Source organism: Gymnodraco acuticeps, unplaced genomic scaffold (assembly GCF_902827175.1).
Source record: "Gymnodraco acuticeps unplaced genomic scaffold, fGymAcu1.1, whole genome shotgun sequence".
In the NCBI taxonomy this organism is placed as follows: Eukaryota; Metazoa; Chordata; class Actinopteri; order Perciformes; family Bathydraconidae; genus Gymnodraco; species Gymnodraco acuticeps.
Window position 1 is genome coordinate 646,286 of NW_022992205.1, and position 20,647 is coordinate 666,932.

General features: G+C 39.2%; 1 protein-coding gene across 1 annotated transcript; it reads left to right on the top strand.

Annotated features, from left to right (window-relative positions):
• Positions 1–6,863: 6,863 nt before the first annotated feature.
• agtrap (angiotensin II receptor-associated protein) lies at positions 6,864–17,296 on the top strand. Its single transcript, XM_034205644.1, has 5 exons — positions 6,864–7,054; positions 8,059–8,093; positions 8,686–8,794; positions 11,433–11,643; positions 16,437–17,296. Exons 1-5 carry the CDS (start codon positions 7,028–7,030, stop codon positions 16,559–16,561), a joined length of 507 nt encoding a protein of 168 aa, XP_034061535.1. The 5' UTR covers positions 6,864–7,027; the 3' UTR covers positions 16,562–17,296.
• The last annotated feature ends 3,351 nt before the right edge of the window (positions 17,297–20,647 follow it).

A 20,647-nucleotide genomic window follows, 5' to 3' on the forward strand; every position in this document is an offset into this window, starting at 1 on the left:
TGAAGGGATGGCACCATAAAACTGCTCTGTTTTTTTAAGGGTATCACATGTGATATGACTACAATTTTGGTGTTTTTTGCTTTCTTTTGATATGTTGGTAATAATATGTCAGTAATGTGTTTTTTGCTAACTTCTTTTGCCTATTATTGGGACGTTGCTGTATATCCATCCTTTAGCATTTTTTAAATTGAAATTACCCCTTATTATTTCATTTGCATCTAATTACATTTTATCTTCCTTCTTCTGCAGTTGTAAGTGAAAGCAAGACACTGACTGTTATTTTTTTGTAACAAATCACAGAAGGCCAATCAAAATCAATGGAGCATATCCTCTGGGGATAATGAATCCATACTAAATTTCACGGTAAACTGAACAGTAGATACAGAAAATGTTCATGGAACAAAGCGTTTGAAGGATGAATGGTAAAAATCAAATAACTTTTCTAAATGTCACAAGCTGCTAGGACTGCAGTCTGTAAATGGCTTCCTCAACATTTATTTGATCGATTGTATGTGTTATCAACATCTTTAGCCCTGACCTAAACAAACCTTATTTTTCTGTAGACTTGACCGCTGGTTTTAAAAATATATATATTTCTGGTTCGTTTATTTTTTTTTGGTTACAGCTTCATTCATCTTTCATTTCACATTTGTTTTAATTACAACTTTACCAGCATCACCTGATATTGCAGGTAATTGTAGGATAAGGGTTATTATTTGTTGAGTGTAATGGAACAGAACACAAAAGGAAAACAAATAAACTACTTGATGGATTGTCATGACATTTTGTCCTGTTCCCCAGAGGAGGAATCCTTTTGACTTTGGTGATCCATTGAAAGAGAAGTTTTGACATTTGGAGAATAATTGTTGATATTTAAAATAAACGCACAAACAAATACCCCCTGCAGGATTTACCGTACCTTTGGCTCCAACTGCCTTTTCTCTTTTTACATATTGTCCACCATTAACAGAGCCAGGGCTATGTATAAACACTGGATTTCAATCAGTGTGAACACAGAACGGAGAGATAGTGGACCGTGAGGAGATTCTCACTGAATTTGAAGTGCCTTGGATTAGAATTGCAGACTTCTCCTTTAAGTTATAATGTTAGTATCATGTCTAATACACAACTTTATGTCCATACCTGACAAATAACTGAGAGTTTTGTTAGCATGAACTGCACTTTGTGTCTATTGTGTCTGAAAGACCGTACCTACAGGGTGACTTGGAGAGGGTCTGAGTCCGACCCTTGTCAATTAACTACGGGGGTCCCTCAGGGCTCTGTTCTTGGTCCCCTCCTCTTCTCCTTGTACACAAACTCGCTCGGATCAGTCATTAGCCCGCATGGTTTTTCTTACCACTGCTACGCTGACGACACCCAATTAATTCTGTCCTTTCCCCGCTCAGAGACCCAGGTCGTCGCACGCATCTCTGCTTGTCTAGCTGACATCTCTCAGTGGATGTCTGCTCACCACCTCAAACTCAACCTTGACAAGACTGAGCTGCTCTTCCTCCCGGGAAAAGATTGTCCAACTCTTGACCTGACAATCAACATCGGCACCTCAGTTGTTTCCCCGACTCAGACTGCAAGGAATCTGGGTGTGACCCTAGATAACAACCTGTCCTTCACTGCAAACATCGCTGCTACAACCCGCTGCTGCAGATACACGCTTTACAACATCAGGAAGATACGTCCCCAGCTGACTCAGAAAGCGACTCAGGTTCTGGTCCAGGCTCTCGTCATCTCACGCCTAGACTACTGCAACTCCCTCCTGGCTGGTCTACCTGCATGTGCCATCCGACCTCTGCAGCTCATCCAGAATGCAGCGGCTCGTCTGGTTTTCAACCTTCCTAAATTCTCCCACACCACTCCGCTCCTCCGCTCCCTTCACTGGCTTCCGGTAACTGCTAGAATCCACTTCAAGACACTGGTACTTGCGTACCATGCTGTGAATGGATCTGGCCCTTCCTACATCCAGGACATGGTTAAACCGTACACCCCAGCGCGTGCACTACGCTCTGCATCAGCCAAACGACTCGTTGCGCCCTCGCTGCGAGGGGGACCCAAGTTCCCATCGGCGAAAACACGTGGGTTTGCTATCCTGGCTCCAAGATGGTGGAATGAGCTCCCCATTGACATCAGGACGGCAGATAGCTTGCACATCTTCCGGCGCAAACTGAAAACTCATCTCTTTCGACTCCACTTCGAGCGTTAGAACGATTAACGAAGCACTTTTATACCAATAAAGGACTGGATTACCTAAAGCCAGTTGAGTAGCACTTGAAATGTTTGGCTCTATGAAACCTGATATACTTATATGATTCTGTTTTCTTCAAGGTTGTGTCTTCCTGGTCGAATGTACTTATTGTAAGTCGCTTTGGACAAAAGCGTCAGCTAAATGCAATGTAATGTAATGTAATGTAATGTAATGTATTGTTAAATTAGCAACTGTTAGCCATGCACTACAATAATACATCATGTGGAATGTGGTAAACATACACTTTCTAAACATTAGGCAAGGCAAGTTTATTTATATAGCACCTTTCAACACAAGGCAATTCAAAGTGCTAAACATTAGCATGTTAGCATTGCATTGTTAGCATTCTGCTAGCATGGCTGTGAATTCTTGTCAACACCAGTGCTTGAATTGGAATGAAAAAGGTGCCAGTACTCTAAAATCAGCAACTTTTTCAAGTCAATTTTATATATACAGCCCACAAACAAGAATTTGGCTACTATAATGCTGGTGGGTTTGTCTCTTTACTACTGTATATTTTAGAAAGGTTCACTGTACTTAACATTTTTTATGATAGGCAGCGGATATGGCTAAAGCTCAGTAAGGTCAATATTAACTGAAAATATAGCATTCAAAGTCTAGATCTTCTGCTGAAGACACATGAAGCAGAGACCTTTCAGGTGAGAGCCCCTCTGGTGGTGTTCAACATTAATGACAAGGAAACAAAGCTCTGGTCAGAAGCATTTTTTATAAAAAGCTTTAACAAAATTAAGTATTTCTGTACATTTTGAATGCAATCTAACTTTCCAACTCAGAAAACGAAAAACAAAAAAGTGCCAAAAGTCTTCTCACATGGCTGAGCAGCTTTGCAATATACTTCACCACTGAAGAATACAAATATGTATAAAGTAAACTATGATGCAATCTAACTTTCCAACTCAGAAAAATGATAAAGAGCATGAACAAAGACCATGTAAAAACAAATGCAAAATTTGCACAATCTAAAATGAGAAACTGTAACTGCAAGTAACAAAGTCTGAGCCATGGTAAAGAGTTACATTGAACACCAAGCTGATCAGATAACTCCCTGGTTGGTCTGAAGTCCTTCTATCTCCAGGATCTGTACAAATCGGCACATTATGCCAAAAGTCTTCTCACTGGGTGAGCTGCTTTGCAATATACTTCACATTGTTAGAAAAGGCTCCAGAAGGCCTTGGGGACATCAGTATCAGGGGCTGGAGCTGGACAGGCTCTTTCATCAGCACTTCTCCTTCCCTTTGCCAGCCAGGACCTCACATACTGTTCCGGATTGAACTGTCCTAGTGATGGTCCATTACATTTAATGAAAACCAGGCTGGACAGTCGGCTGACAGAGAGAGCATTCCTTTTTGCAGTAAGGATATCGTTCATGCAGCTGAATGCCCGCTCACACTCACTAGTGGAGACAGCGATGGTTCGGACTGCTTTCAGTAGAGGCTCCATGGCAGCAGGTGTACGGGATGCCCTGGTTTCCTTGTATTCGCGAAAGCCCTGAACAGTCTCTCTTCTGTCCACTTTCAGCACTTCGCACAAACGTAGCACCTCTACGTCCCCATACTGTACGTCTAACTCCTCTTCAGGCCAACTTCCAGGATGGATAACTTTCATGTCCTGGATTAGCTGATTGTCCCGGGCCTCCCGGCCATGTAATGGGATTTCTCTTGTGCTGACATGAGAGGAGGTTGTGGAAGTCATTCTGTGTCTCAGATTCTCTACCATACTGCGGAAAAAACTGACCTGCATGAATCTGTACAAGCCTGCCATTCTCACGCAGGGCAACACCCTTGAAGGACTTCTCAGCTAGAGCTGTATGAACTGTAGTCATGTGTGGGCCAGGCATGGTGCCCATGGATTCAAAAACTCGTATTTCTCGAGTTAAGAGCCTATCTGCTGTAGGCAGTGTCATCTCTCTTTTTTGGAGTTGCCGAGAGAGGTCGCTGAGCTCTGTGAGCGCATCGTACATCAGTCCCAGATTGCTGACAAACGTTGCAGATGTGAGCACATCATCCAGGCCCTTGTACTTTGCTCTGTCTCTGGAATCCCTGCTCGTGTCGTTTGCAGCATTTGTGAAGTGATCAGGAAGCACTCGGTAGTTTTCCCAGACTGCTCTGACGCTCCTTTCACTTGAAGCCACCCAGCGGATGGACAAAACACGCCCTATCACCAGGAGACGCTGTCCGACTGCTTGCGCACACTGCGCTAACTGCCTCTGATTTTTGGGGGAGGCATGGAACAAGGAATAGAGTTTGTCAAAAAAGATCTGGAAATGATTGAGCCCTGAGACCTCCTTGACCACATCCCCAACTGCCAGCTCTAGACGATGATTGGAGCAGTGCCACACAAACAGGCTTGGGAATTTACTACACAACTGGGTAGCAACGCCTGTTCTCTTCCCTAGCATGACTGAAGCCCCATCACATGCAAAAGAAACGAAACACTGACCTAAAAAGTCCTCGTTAAAATCTCTTCCAAGACACTCCATTAACGCCTTTGTGATGTCATCAGCCGTTGTTCCATCCAACTCGATCAGCTCCCAAAAAAACGTTTCGGGCTCAGCATCAGCTAATGCTGAGCGAAGACACACAACAAGCACCGTTTTACCACTAATAGTGGTAGATTCATCGACCAAAACACAGAGTTTTCTTTGGTTTTCTGTAATGTCTTTTGCCATTTTTTTCTTCAGCTCATGAGCTATGTGGTCGATGATTTCGCCACAGGTTTTATTGGAGTGCAAAACCCTGCCCACGTTCAGCCCATTCAGTTTCTGTACATTCAAATCAATTGGCATGTCTGTGAATGGCCGGCTATGTTTGCCAATTGTATATGCCGTTCGAAAAACTCTGATAGTGGTGTCTAATTCAGATTTATGCATAGACTGCACTTGATGTTGAATAGTTTCACGTGAAGCAGATGTAAGGATGTCAGCAGCTTTTACATGGGCTTATGATTCTTTATGTTCTTTGATTTTTTTTTCTCAGGCTAGCTTGTTGTTTGCCCTTGTCAACACCCAAATGAGACACTGCACACTCACCCCATTCAGTTGACAGTTTCAGTCCTTGTCCAGTGTGTATTCCCAAAGATTTGACATCTCTGCATATCCGACATCCTAGCTTCTTATCTTTAAGAAGGAGCCATGCATTGGTCTTGCAAAAATATTGCACCTGGTCCGTTGTCCAGCAGTCAGGTGCATCGCTTTGCCCGGTGTTGGTGGTGGCAGTTGCGCCAGCAGCAGCTAACGTTAGAGGCTCTGGAGGAGGCGGCGGAGCTAGTGCTAATGCTAATGCACTAGAACTTGGAGCAGGAGGACCAACCAAAGAAAGCTCCCCATCAGACACAATTTCCAACACAGGCACAGCATTCTCTGTATTTGAAGTTTCTTCCGGCGACAACCGCTGTCTTTTTGCACTTTTATTAATCCAAGCTAACATTTTAGAAATGCTAATTTGTGACGTGACTTGCTTTCCTTCTCTCGGGGGCGTGCCTGCTCTGTTCTATCACTCTACATAGCCACCCACTGGGTGGGAGTTGCACTGCATAAACACAACACACGTGCATCTAGGTATGTAAATTGTAAAGCATTAAAACATGGTTTTACTAACAGTTTTCAGTATGTTGTTACTTCGGCATTATTATTATTATTATTATTATTTTGAAACGTGTATTACTATTAAATCACGGTCAAATAGGTTAATTTTGACATAGTCGTTTCCACCACAGTATTTACATGGAGAAGATAAGCCCCGCCCCCTCTCCAGCACGTTCTGTTTGAATGACAGGAGTAAACAGCTGACAGCCGCTGTGAAACTCCAGCGGTTAGAGCGATGAGAATGTCCGTTCGACACCTCATGACGCATCTACTGAGTACCGGGCGGCTGTATATATATATATGGATGTATAATAAGAACGGCGGGAGAGTGTTGAGTACTGGCACGGTGCATGAGTACCGGAGTACCGCCAGCATGCCGGTACTGAGCAAGAAGTGCCGGTACTCCATGGGTCAGAACCAGAAGTGCCGGTACTGCGTACCGGTGAGTACCGGCCCAATTCCAGCACTGGAACACTGTTGAAGGGCTAAACATAGGTGAATTATATCTTCATTTACTAGGTTCATATTTCTTTAATTGAGCCGTTGAGAGCTGCGTAATTAGGCTCCTGCTTTAAAGATTTAAGCAACATGCTAAAATAAAATTGTATTGATCACTGATACATGGATTTAAAGGCATTGACAAATAATTAGGGCTGTCAAGCATTTACAAAAATGACTCTAATTAATTACATGCTTTGTGATTAATTTATCTAAATGAGTCGCAATATTTGCTGTGAGAAACATTTCAAAATATTCAAATTGAGTTTGGAAGATGGGTGAATCATTGAGTAGGCATTATAAACTTAAAGGTCACCATGTCTGTAATTTGAATACCATTTGTTTAATATCTTGTATGCCACAATCATCATGGCTAGCTCCGAGCTAGCTGCTAAGTGCTTTGCTTTGAGGAGATATTTCAGGCTCGAGGTACTCTGATCAGGCCTCCCTACACGCAGATCACGCAGACTGCGTGGGGGAGGGGGGGGGGGGGGAGTCACATGGGAAGCAGTCAGGCTGCTGTCACATGGTTTGTGTTTTCAGGCTGATCTGAAGGGAGGAGGAGTTTTGGAGAGAAGTTTGTGGAGGAAACAATCTGCCGCAGTTTTTCATGTAGCACCATCAACAAGTGGCAGCAGCAGTGAAGCGGTACAGGAAGAGCTGATGTGATGGAAATCCCTGCCATTAATCTAAAGGTGAGGCTGGAGGTGTGTGTGTGTGTGTGTGTGTTGCAGGAGGAGTGCAGTGTTTAACGAGGACTGGTGTTAACTTGCGTGATGATGTCAACTGTGTTGGTAATTGGTAATTCCTCTGTGTGGCAACTACCTGCCTGAGACACACCACAGTAAACTACTGACTTGTGCTTTTGTTGGTGCTTTATTGTTGTTTTTTAATTGGAGTAGAAGAGTTTAGTTAATCAGGAGATACCCTACCCAGGAGATTAGTTGTTTGTATACAGTTCTGCTTACATTGATGGGCACTGGGCAGCAGGCCTGTTGAAAGACCATATTATAAAAGGCATTGGATGTTAGAAACACATCAGTGAATCTGCTCAGTATTGAGATCTGAATGATTTAAAAATATTTATCTCAAACTAAATATTACCGTGTCAATTATTTCTAAGCTGTCTATGTGTTCTGTTTTAACACTGTTCTATAATATGTGACCTGATGCCTGGATAATATGTCCCTGTCCCTCTTAAAAGGGAGAAACATTCAATTGAATTATGCCTGTATTGTATTTTTGTAAAGGTTAAACAGTTCAAAAGTAGTCAGAAATGTGGACTTAAACATGTGATGTGAAAACTCAGAAAGTAAGATATGAAAGTGTAAGTAAAGGAGCACTTGTGCTTTGAATACTTAATGATTACATGCTTTAGACTGAATTAGGGCTACATCCCATGTTGATGTTCCTCTTTAATTTCCTTAATAAATCCTAAGGTCTTAAATTGTAAGAAGATAGTGAAATAAATTTCAAAGTTTAACCTATTTCCAAAACCCAAAGAGTGAGGTTAACAATGACTTCAGAGAAAAGACTCACAGTAGAGAAGTTGGAGAAACTAAATGTTTTGAGTTTTAGAAGATTAAACGACTGTCGAAACTGTAATTTCTTTGGATTGTTTGTAGCCTGACGCGCTATAGACTAAAGGTAATCACAACCCTTTTTAGTCTTTCTAACACTTGTCTCTTGTTCTCTGCAGGCCATAGTACTGGTGCACTGGCTGCTTACAGTATGGTGAGTGTGAGCACAGGATTTCTTTCACAAACCTGAGGAATTTCTCTCCTCTTTGGGCACACACAAACACACACGTTCACACAGAGAATGATTTACAACTGGCTTCTCTTTCACCTCCACAGCCTTTCCTTATGTATTTCTATTACTTTTATTTTGCACGTAACTCCATCTTCATCTCACCACTCACATGTGTTTAGAAATCACTGTTCATCTTTACATGTGTTTATTCCACATATCCACATTATATATCATCACAGTTTTGCACCATTGTATCAGTTGTAGTATTTTTATTGCATAATTTACTTCCTTATTTCTGTATTTAGTTTTGTCTAAAGAGTATTGCATGTTGCACTGATGGCGGAGCTTGGGATTTAAGATTTTTAAATGAAACTAAAATGTTTCAATCTGTTTATGTATGGGCTCTGAGCTGCTTGAAATTTTTTCTTCTTGATTTTTTGTTTTCTTTTACATTTGAATCTGTAAATAGTTTAACCTGGACAGCACTCTATGTTTGTTTAAGTTTGAAAAATGCTCTAAACAAATATATTCTTGTTGTTATTATGTGACTGTAGAATGTGTGTGTTTTCTGCAGGGGGTGCATGGCGTGGCTTCCCACCTCCTATGCCTGGGTGAACTTCAGTGTGTTTGCTATCGGGGTGTGGGCCATTGCACAGAGGGACTCCATCGATGCCGTGCTCATGGTGGGTCTTCACCTCGATTCCTGCAAACATCATGTGAGGCGCACAGGAGTCTAACTATAGGCGCAGCAATGCGTATCCGTGCTAACCTATTTGTCTGTGGAATGTAGGACTATCTGTGAGCATCCCTTTGACGAAAAATAGCCTTCCTTTGGTTCAGCAGTAACCGTGGCTTTCATGGTGCACCGATTCACACACATGTTCCAGGCAGGTCTGTAGTCTAAAGCCAATTTATTAGGTGGTATTTCCCTTCTTTTTGCTGTCATTTCTATAAGGTGGGATAACACTTCACTCTCCAAACTCAATGCTAAGGATTGGAAACACAGCAACATCCCAATAACAAAGTCAGCAGGGGCAAATGTAGCATAGAATGAAATAATGTAATCCGATATGTTAACCCGAAATAGTAGATAGTGTACTACCCTACCCTTACGCTGTACAATCATGGATACAACGGTTTGCTAACAATGTATTGGAGCGAGTAATAGGAAGGGAAAGAGTTTTCACAGAGTGCAGTTACCTGTTGGGAATGCACAGCAATGAGGATACATCGTCCGTCTTTTTGTTTGCCTGAAGGAAATATCCTGAGTCTGATTGATGGGTTAGCCGACGCACTGAGCTCTGACACATCACAGCCTCTCAGCTCTGCTACAGGTCTGCACTGCATTGAGATTTAATGCTACAGGACGTTTTTTGGGTTGTTACGCTCTTTGCAGAATTTTCCTAGTAAATAAATGTCTTTGTAATGTTATTGCAGACAAATGTTTTCTGTGCAGCTTGGTCAGCCATGTTTCTATTGTTTTAGAATGTCTTAATTTACCCAGAACTCATGGCAAGTTAGTCTTAATTATCCAGATACTATAATGATCACAATTAAGTATTTGATGTACATGAACTCGTAAAAAGTTTAACATCAAATATAGGCACATTTATGCAAAACAAACCTCATATAGAGAGATTCATTAAACAAAATGTTTGTGTTTTTCCTATTTTTTCCAAAATACTGACTTTGGCTATTAATAAAAGGGTGTTTCTTCCATGTTATATAATACATTTTCAGTTGTTAGATACTGTTCCTGTTCGATACTAAGTATGTTAATGCCAGATTTCAAGAGATTAGACCATTATGAACAAATATTCTAGCATTTTTCCACTGTCTTTGGGTAAATGGGTTAAAGTGGACCTATCATGCTATATTTGAAACACATATTGTAGGGCCATACCTATATAAAACATGTCTGCAAAGTTTTTTTTTCAAAATACCAAACAAATCATGCATTTTAGCCATGCCTCATTTCGCTCTATTTGCTATTTTTTAGCCCTGTTTTTGCAAGGGCTGAATCTGAGAAGTCTTCTTCGCTGCTTTTGTGGCAGACTACAGCGCCACCTACAGGCCTGGCATATGTACTACAGCGTCTCCAGCGCTTTCGAACGGCAATGGCTGTGGCTGTTTCCTCCTGATAGGTGGAGAGTTGCCCATATAGGTGGAGCTCCTCGTTTCTGACGTCAGAGATATTTCAAATCTGGATCAGTCTGTATCAGCTCCGTTGCAGCCCCGTTTTTAGAGATTTGGGTATGGAGGAAAAGAGAGAGGGTTGTGTTTTCTGACACTTGATGAGTTCCCTGACACACCGGGGACACATATTCATGTATAAAAGACGTACAAAAGTGCATTTTGCATGATAGGTCCCCTTTAAGAAAGACAATAAAATGACATATGTGGTATGCATCAATTAAGACGTTAATTTTTAAGTCTGACTATAAGGTCAATCTAAGCCTTAGTCCAAGTTTGCGTTTGTGAAAGTGACCCCAGACCTCCATGGCTGTGAAAGAGTTCCTGCCGAAGCAAATACTCTACAGCTGGAGGGTAAAGAGAGAAATTTCAGTCTGGTGTCTCGCTCAATGACACCTCTGACTGTAAATGATTCTGAGTGTCCATGCCTTGGGATAAACCCAAGGGGGAAACTTTTGCTTTGTGTACTTTAAAGTCCACTGGTCCTTCAGGGAGGAAAGTCTTTTGGGCTGAGCCAGCCAAAGTTTGAAAAGAAAGGCAACAAATAAATAATGCACAGAAGTTTTTGTGAATCAAGATGCAGTTTCAAAGTCATATCAACTAAAGTATAAAGATGAGAGATAGTCCGGCTTTCTCCCTACTGCTTATTAATTGATATATAACTCCAGGCTTAACCTCTACTTTGTCAAGTTTCTAAAGATTCAGAATCAGAAAGCCTTTATTAGTCCTGCAGCGGGGACATTTACAGCATTAGGCAAAACAATAAAGAGTAAGCTAACATAATAAATATAGAGACAATGACACGTAAGTGAAAAAACGAAATACTATAGAGACACATAAGTAAAGAACCATTATGAAAAATAAGCAGCAGCAATTTTGTGTGATCCCATAATAAAGATGTGGCTGTCCGAGATAATAAAGGCAATAGATAAATCAGTGTCTTTTATCTAATTTATCGCAGGTTTTCAGAAATGTCTGTCTTAGTTTTCCTTGCATAATAAATTGCCTTGGGTATAATTACCAAGATGTGTTGGCACTTGAGAGCATGAAACTACTACTAAAAGTAAAAGCCTGACATATCATCCATGTCCGTTAAGAAGTCTTCCTCTTTGTGTTTCCCCATGTAGTTTCCTGGTTGGGATGTTCGTGACGATAGTGACCGACATCGTCCATTTCGGCATCTTTTACCCGATAAATGATTTCGCTGCAGAGAGTGGAAGGAACGTGTTTCGCTTCAGCGCAGGAATGGCCATCCTCAGCTTGCTGCTTAAACCTGCGTCCTGCTTCTTCGTCTACCAAATGTATCGCGAGCGTGGAGGAGATTACAACGTTAACTTTGGTAAGTGCTGCAAGATGAGATACTATAGTTACATTAGGTATTTTCAGACAATTGGGGAAAGGTTTGAAATGCCACTTAAAAGGCTTCTTATGAAGAAGAGTTAGGTTTTCAGATCTGATAAAGACATCAAACACTCCAAAAATATGATTTTTACAGCGAGAACTGATGCTATCTCGCAACACTCTGGAAAATATTGTTTATTTAAGAACCAAAGTGTTATCTATTTCTCTTTTGAGGAGTAGATGACATAGTACAAAACTGATCACATAACAAAAGGAGGCTTCATGGTGCCAGGAATATTTTAAACATATTTTCAGAATCATGAAGAAATAATGGTTTTACAAGTTTCCCAGGCCTGAGTCTGACCAAAGCTAAATGTACTGAGTGATGCATGTGTCCAGAGGCGCTTAGATATCCTCTCTATATTGTTTTATGCTGTTTGTCATGAAAGCCCTGCCGAGTGCAGCACACTGGAGGGGGATTGTGCTAAACCAGTGGCAGATGATCCCACAGTCAAACTAATTAGTTTCAGTCACAAGACTCTAAATGTAGTTCGTCCCGGGCAAGGACATCATTGCTCCATGAGTTGTTTATAACATTTGTGTGTCACCCTGGCCACCGGTGTATACTGCATGCAGGAACATTATATTAGACCAACAGTAGGGTACAATTTATGATCTGCCATGATCGCCCAAAAATAGCACAAGATTGATGTGAAAGGAACATGTACCATGTGTGTACAGGAATAGAGATTTTGTAATGTTCTTGACCATTGACTTTATGTGTACACTATATATCTCTCTTTGTAGGCAAACAAATGATAAGTACACTTCTTCCATTGACTAGTCAGGAGATGTGTTTCTGTGATTAACAACGTGTGGCCATAGATTTTTGGGACTTTGACTCGCTCTGCTGAGAGCTTTCCAATCAGGAATCCCACTGAGCTGTGACTCTTGAATCCTTGAAATGTTACTCATGTCTTCATCTATATGGATTAACCACACGTGGTAGTATTCATCATTTGTAGTTAATGATTTCATGGTAGTGTTGAGAATGGATTCATACAAGGAGCTTTGAGTTAGTGAGCTTTTCTTGCTTTCATGAAGAGAAGAACACATATTACAAAATGAAACAAGGTTTCATTTGTTTTAAACTGTCATATCACTAGCTAAAATAGTAATGTATTACATTACATTCTAGGAAAGGTAAGGACATTTCTCCTGCATCCAAACAATTCACAAAGGCATTAAACTGTTTAAAACACATGCTCAAAGTAAGCCGGATTTTGCCGATGTGTTTATGTGGATTCAAAAGTCGTAAATAATCTACAAAATGGAGGAGACCGATCTGATCGGAGCAACTGTGACGAATAATCCAACTGAAACCGGCATGGACAATGACTATGTTTTAAAAAGGTGCTTATCCAGAAAAGCCTGGTTTGGATGCTTTACGGGCAGAAGAAACATTTCTATTAAACAAAGAATTATAAATGTCTGTCTTTTTATGCCTTTATTAGCTACTAACTTGAATTTTTATTCAAATGAATAAATCAATTATTTTGTATGTTTTATTGTAATGTAGAGACAAGGCTTTTAGTGACAATCATGTATTGCTTGTTCCCCAGGTTGGGAACCACTGCATTAGAGGGTGATTGGCTGTGAGGTGACTGATGAGTGCAGCTAATGTTAGTTTCAAACAATGTGTGTTTTAATTGCTGTCTGATTGCATGGCTGACATTAAGATGGTTCCCTGCTGCACTGAGCACTCTGGGAAACGGGCAATCAGGTGCATGAGAGTGAGTGTTTGATGCAGGCCTACAGCGATCTCTGAATGGTAACTGGCGGCCCTCTTAAACTGGTTGAAATTGCACAGGCGTTTTAAAAAAATTCAATACAATAGAGTCTGTCAGACTGACCGTTCAACTTTAAATGAAGCATTCACTTAACACTTCCTCAGATTCTAATTAGCATGTCATGCATGTCAGGCTTTGAGTTTCTCTTCATGCTGAAGCACTGTGCATAACATTTGTATTAGTTGTATTTTTTGCCTTTCCCAAACCTAAACACATTTTTTATCATAAGGAATGGTTTTAACTGTGTGTGCCTGTTCTAATGTAAGCTGTGTAAAGGTTAGCATGTCAAGCTAACTAGCTTGTAACTACAGTATACAACATTATTCACTGTAAGATAGGTTAGCTTATCATTAGCTAACACCATTTTTTTTGTGGGGTTACAAGTGGTGTTAAGAAAATCTCAGTTCAGGACTAGCACATCTACATTGTAGTACTTACACTACGGGGTCATCTTTTTGTTCCCCAGCGCCCTTAGCTCTTAATATTTTCTAGTAAAAGCTTTGTACCGCAGGTGCTTCTCTCCTGCAGCGGTCAGACTTTACAACCACTATGGTCCCTGGTAGACCCCCCACACATATATAACAACAAGACTTTAACACTCCTGTTGTGCAATACTCCTTATGTGTATTATATATATTTACTGTAAATAGCTGTGTAATATATACTATACTTCCACCTTTAATACTTTCACCTGGATGCTATATCGCTAAACTGTACTGTTACTGGATGTGTATTTTGTAAATAGTGTTATTTCTAAGTTTTATCTTTAATATTTGTATGCATGCTTCTTGAGTGATATTGAGCTATCTTTTGGTATTGTGATTCTGTCAGATCCCTTAAATAGCAACAAAAACTTGTAGTTTTGATAGTAAGTATTCCAACTAACTTGTTGGAAATAAATAACACACTAACATTTTTCAAACCTCCTGTCGTGTTCATTTTTTGACCGGGAACACCATAGGTTGAACAAAGTTGACTAATCTAAAATTCAATGAAAGTGGTGATCAGCAATTGTTCTATATTCAAATGCCTACTGTGAAGGACATCATGTAAGGCCTTGAGGCAATCAAATGTTAAACGCAATAATTATGATTGAAGAAAATAGTTGTTCGGTCAGATTTGACCCGTACACGACAGGAGGGTTAATGTTTTTTGTGTTAATCATCCGTGATGTAATGCTAACGCTAGCTGGCTACCCTGAAATACCAATGCACCATTGCTCAAGCAAACATAGGACACTGGGGACAGAGCCGAGCTAGCGTTTCATTTGTCATTCCTGTTTGTTTTTTTTATAGTTAGAAGGAAATAAATAACAAATCATAAATGTTTCATTCAACCATCTGTACTGTAATGCTAATGCTAGCTAGCTACCCTGTGGACTTTTTAACCAACTCAGTTATGTTAATTAGCTGCCAATATTTGTCTACATTTCAGACAGAACATTTGACAGAGAAGCCTGCTCATCTGTTGAAATAATGGTCCCAATGTGTCAATTACTACTTTTATTTTGATTGGTCGATTCTATCAATGTTGACCTGTGAATCCTCATGTGTAAGAATTTGTTTCCCTGCTTGTCGTCATTTCAAACCTCACCGTATGTCTTGCTGTCATGTTTTTTGTCATATAATTGTTCTGTGTTGTCTTGTTTTCCTGTTATTATTTGACCATGTGTCTTGTGTCTCTTCTCTTCTCCACTGCCGACCTTTGACCTCTCAGACTTTGAGACCTCTGTGGACAGTCGATGCACTACGGATAGTGCTGACAGTGCATTTATTGGCCGCCGCTATTGATTCCTGGCTTCTTCCTTTTTACCATTTTCTCTTCTCCAATCATCCTCTTCCACCCTCTTCCCAACAGGAAGTAAGATTGCAAATCAGGCTGCAGGACAGAAAAAATTACATTTCTTGTTATATTTTTTTTCTTTCCCACTTATCTTGTTAATGTCAATCTTTATTTTCATAATTATTTATATTTATTCATCTGTCAATTCCATCAGTCCTCATTACATTCACATACCTGCCTGTTTACAGTATGTTTGTTTACATGTCTATGTATATATGTGTTTATATGTTTCTTTAAATGTGCCCATGTTTTATTCAAATCACTCTCCAGACGCCTCATTTGTGTTTGTGGATTCTGTTGGCATATATTTAAAGCAAAGCCGCATGATGGTGCACATTCTAAAATAGGCCTAATTAAAATGTCGACTTATAGACAACGAATGTGACCTGTTTAAAATGCACAATACGAGTGAGTTATAAAAGGCTTCTTGAGCAACATGATGCATTTAAAAAAAAAAAAACCTCCTCAGTTATGCACAATTATTACAATTAACATATTATATTTGTGCAAATCATCCATGCCCTCTGCAAGGAAAGTGCTTGTTTGATCCGCATTGTGTTAGTCCCAGTTATAGGACTCTGGGCCATGCAGACATTAAAGTGAGCGGGCCTTTGAACTATTACATTGTTATTCTGGTTTGTTTGGGAGTATCATAGGGAGACTTTTCAGATGGATTATGTCAGTATACTGCCTTTCGTTAAACAATCATAATGATTTATGTTAACATTAAGTCTTTTAGGCACAGAGAAACTTGCATGCACAGGTTTTGTAGTGGATTAAAGGATTCTGCTCACAAGGTTTTACTGTGGTCAATTTCTCTTTATTACCGACAGAACAAGCAATTTATCAGACAGTACTGTAAAAAGAGTGATGAAATTGGAGGAATTTCAACAGAGGTTTTTTATGCCCCTTACTTTAAAGAAATCATTGTAGAAATCAAGAAAAAGGAAGTTGGGTTAAGGCTTTCTTAGAATACCTTTCTTGTGCAAACATTACTATCTATATTGCAACATATTTGAGTAGTGCTTTGAAATGACTATGAATAATACATTTTGCACGTCAGCGGTTCAGTGTATTGACCTTTGGCTCGTCTCTGCAGGTTTCATTACTGTATCACGAGACAGAGAAGCCTACCAGTCCATTGACCAACAGGAAGAGCCCCCCACCCCGGCCAACCCCTTCAACCAGGCCCAGGACACAAAGCCAGCGGTCCGTGCTTACTGAGTCTGCACGGTGCTAGGGGGGCTTCTTTTTTTTTACAATCGATTCCACATTTTTCCCTGTTTTAAGTAAATCTGTTTTGGACTCCAGAAAAATGTAATACTTTTTATACAGTGAATCATTACCTCCGTTTGGGCTTAAGAATACAAAATAATTTCCATTTTTTCTTTAAGGGTTGCTGTTTTTTTGTTTAGTTTTTTTGCTGAGCTGGCACTCCCCTGCTGAATAAATACAGAGGAAACACTGCTTCCTCTCCCATGCTGTGTTACTGTATTGGCTAGTATTTCTAGAAGAGAGGCGTTGAATGGAACTGTTAAGTCTGTTTAGTTTTTTCCAATTGAGTCATTTTTACACGTGGCACTTACAGATATTAGGTTACTGTCTGTTTATCTTTGCTCTGTGAACTATTACAATGTCATTATTCTTGTATGCAGTATTATTTTCAAATGTTTCTCTATGGTACAGAAGTGCTTAAAGCACAGGAATTATTTTTTTAACACAAAATTGTTGAATGTCACGCTTTAGAAGCTACCTTGTGCCTTTTGTACTTTTTCAACTTTAGCTATGAAATCCTTCAACTGAGCTGAAGACACGATGACCAAATTAAAGTGACAGGCCTTTATTCTTATAACTAAACGAGAAGGGTACTATTCACTTATTTTGATGTTGATCTATGCAATGTCCGTATTAAGACTACTGTAACTCAGAAAAAAAAAATTAAAGAGTCCCTGTTATGCTTTTTGTGGTTTTCCCTTTCCTGTAATGTGTTATAGAGATTTTTGTGCATGTAAATAGTCTGTTAAGGCTAAAATCCCAAAGTTTCTCTCCCACACTCTCCCCCCCCCCCCTGCTGTTCACTATTGAAGACTTCTATTGGCTAGCGCTCCAACACATTGTACGTAAAATGCTAAGAGGAGCGACATTTCAAAGCAGTTGACCAAGAGCTAACCAATCAGAGCAGACTGGGCTCTGGTTTCAGACAGAGGGTGAAAAGAGATGCTGCAGCACAATAAATAAAGAGCTTTTTGAATATTTAAGCATGGAAACATGTTAATATACAAATATGAACCTGAACATTAGTATAACAGGGCCCCTTTAACAAATTAAAGAAAAAAAGAAATACGAAGCTTTGTGTAATTATTTAAGTTAATTATTTCTAACCATTTAAATATATTATTCTTGTAGTTTGTCTCATGTAAGTTCCTATAGACTGCCGTTAAAACGTTTGGAAAGTACATTTCAGACCAAATACTGTGCAGCCTCTGGTAGCTGATGATCTAATAAAGACAGCAGATATGAGAGAGTCACATTATAAAGGGTTTGAAAACCAGTAGAACAGGGTGTGCTTCATTCAGTGTTCACTGAATAAAGTGCACACTAGGTTTGAGTTGGTCAAATACACAATGGTGACAGCAGTTGGATCATAATGAAAGCAGTGGGTGGATCTTACACACTGATTGCATCATTTGGCCTTATTTGTTCTCCTATGAAAGTTTTGAGTTTCCAGTTTTATAAATCATGTTGACCTTTGTGACAGGGTGAGTGGTCACATTATGGAGATGTAAAGTTATCACAGGCTCTTGAGTAAAGATAATTGTTACCTCACAAACTTGTACTCCAGGGGGTACTTACGAAGTCTCTAATGGGGACATGGAAAGATAGTGGGGTATCTCAACTTAATTAAGAATGATGATTTGATTGCAAAATACTCCAATCGGCCTGAACACTATGTGACTAAAAGTGGGACACAATTTAAAACAGTTATGAAGAGGGCGTATACAGTTGCCTAAAGTTATACGTAAATGGGTGAACATATATTGCTAAAATATTGTTTAAGAGTTGAAACATCCTGTTTAGCCCTTTTCAAGACACCACTATTATTTCTTCAAATCAGTTGTCATTATTTACAACTTTACAGCTGGAACACAGCCATTCTGAAGGATGAGACCAAATGTGTGATTATGTCCTGAAAGAAAAAATGTATCTTAAACAATTTATATGATCTTGATAACTCTATTAAATATTATTTTTCTTTGAAACTTTAGGAAAATATTTCTTTATGACGCTGCGCTAATAAAGGTGTAGGAAGGATGCAGCTTAATGTATCTTGCTCCCAATGCATTTGGGTACACTTAAATATACAAAGACCACAAATAAGAACACAATATAAATATATATATAGTCTGCATCTTTGGATGAAAGTACTGCAGATCTGCCTGAATTTTGGTCCCACATTTTTGACAAATAATATGACTGGTCGTATCAGACTTATTTTATTTTGGTTCTCCAACATGAGATTTATCTTTTTAGTTTGAATGGTTTTGATTTAAAATGTCATGTTGCAAGTTGTTTTTTCCCTTTAAAATAAAGAAAAACGATTTAGACCATTTGTGAAATGTAATGTATATAAAGTGTATACTCAGAGGACTTACTCTCAGTCCAACTGACTTACTCGTTTTCATTCAAGCTTTCAGATCTTTCTCTCTCTATTTTTCTCTCATGTATTTCTCCAAAAGATGTCTTCTTCTTTCTCTTTTTCTTGTTGTTGTTCTTCTTCCGCTTCTTCGTGTTATTCATTTTCGTGCTTCATGTTCATCTTTTTAATCATCTTTATCTTCTCATTGTTTTCCTTTATGATCTGATTCTTCACCTCCTTTTTCTTCTTAGTGTTTTAGTTTTTCACGATGATCGTGTTAGTGTTCTTCTTCTTCTTTCGCACATTTACATTGACATGACTTATTTGATCCCGCTTCTCCTTTACTTTGCACAAACTGTCCATATTCGCCAAACCAGCTTCAGCCTTTTCTACGAGTAAGAACTCATTCCAACCACAATACAGTTGGTATATTGCACTACAACACCACTTCATTTCAAGTAACACTCAAATATCTGAAAAATCCTTATTAAATTGCACTATTCTTTTCTCCCCACTCCCTCTTGCATTGCAAATATATCAAGAGTAATTACAGTGATAAAGCAGTGTGCACCTGGAATGTAAAAACACCTGATTTCCATATTTCACCCACACCCAAAGTAAAAACAAGTGTTCCTCACTGATTTACATAAATAATTGAAGTAGTACACATAGAACATCAACCTGCAGTCAAGGTTTCTGCTCCCTGATGGATTTCATTATTGTGAAATAGTAACTGTGGTAAGCTTGAATGGTCTATTGTCCTCAAATGTGTAGGCAGTGGAACGGTGAGTCCTTGAGGTAAGAGCTTTGTCATTTGTTTGTGTAGTATCGCCTCCTGAGCCTCTTTAGAAAGCATGAATGGAAACTCTATTACTGCAGGAGCAACAGGGGCAATGTTGTACACTTTCATATGCATAAACACAACATGTTCAACACCTCAGAGAACGTTTTTACACGTTTAAATACGAGCAGCAAACATCAGTGACAAGCAGTAAAGCTTCCATGTTGCACTGAGAGACAGATGGAAATAAAAGTAGTCTGATAGAAAGCTGCGTATACTCATCCTCAGGGAGGCTGTAACAGTAATGATTAAACATTGGATTATTATTCACAACACTACATGCCTATGAATGTAATTCTTAATAAATAAACACATTAGGTGGGCTTGATAAAAGATGGAAAATTGTTTGTCAAAAACACTTTAATTAAAACCTGGAATACAAATCTCAAATGGACTCCTTGAAGTTAGATTTTAAGCTTTAATATTTCAGAACAATTTCCCATTGTTTTTCAAGTTAAGTTAATAAACTCTGTAATTGTGTGAAGAATATAAATAGTTTTTCTACCCTTCTTATCAATTCATTACAATGACGTTTTTGTTAGTGCACAGCAGATCGACTAAGCATAAAACAGTGTGAAATGAGTAAAAGCTATTTATCATGTACACATATAAAAGATAATGTTTCAAATAACTGATCAATACACTACATTTCCATGGATTTTCTATAAAGGAAACTTTTTTTAAACAATAAGCACCATCTTAGATAGGGCTGTCCAGGTCGAATATTCTAACCCTAAATAATTGTATTATTCAGAAACACCAAAATATGCTTTGATTAACAAAGCAATACAAATAGACGATAATGATGATCCTGATATAGATGAGATTAACA

Bases quoted from the DNA above. Each gene is read 5' to 3' on its own strand.
- agtrap (XM_034205644.1), top strand. From the start codon at position 7,028: ATGGAAATCCCTGCCATTAATCTAAAG. The intron at 7,055-8,058 runs GTGAGGCTGGAG...TGTTCTCTGCAG, and splicing joins TCCCTGCCATTAATCTAAAG to GCCATAGTACTGGTGCACTG. The intron at 8,795-11,432 runs GTGGGTCTTCAC...TCCCCATGTAGT, and splicing joins CCATCGATGCCGTGCTCATG to TTCCTGGTTGGGATGTTCGT.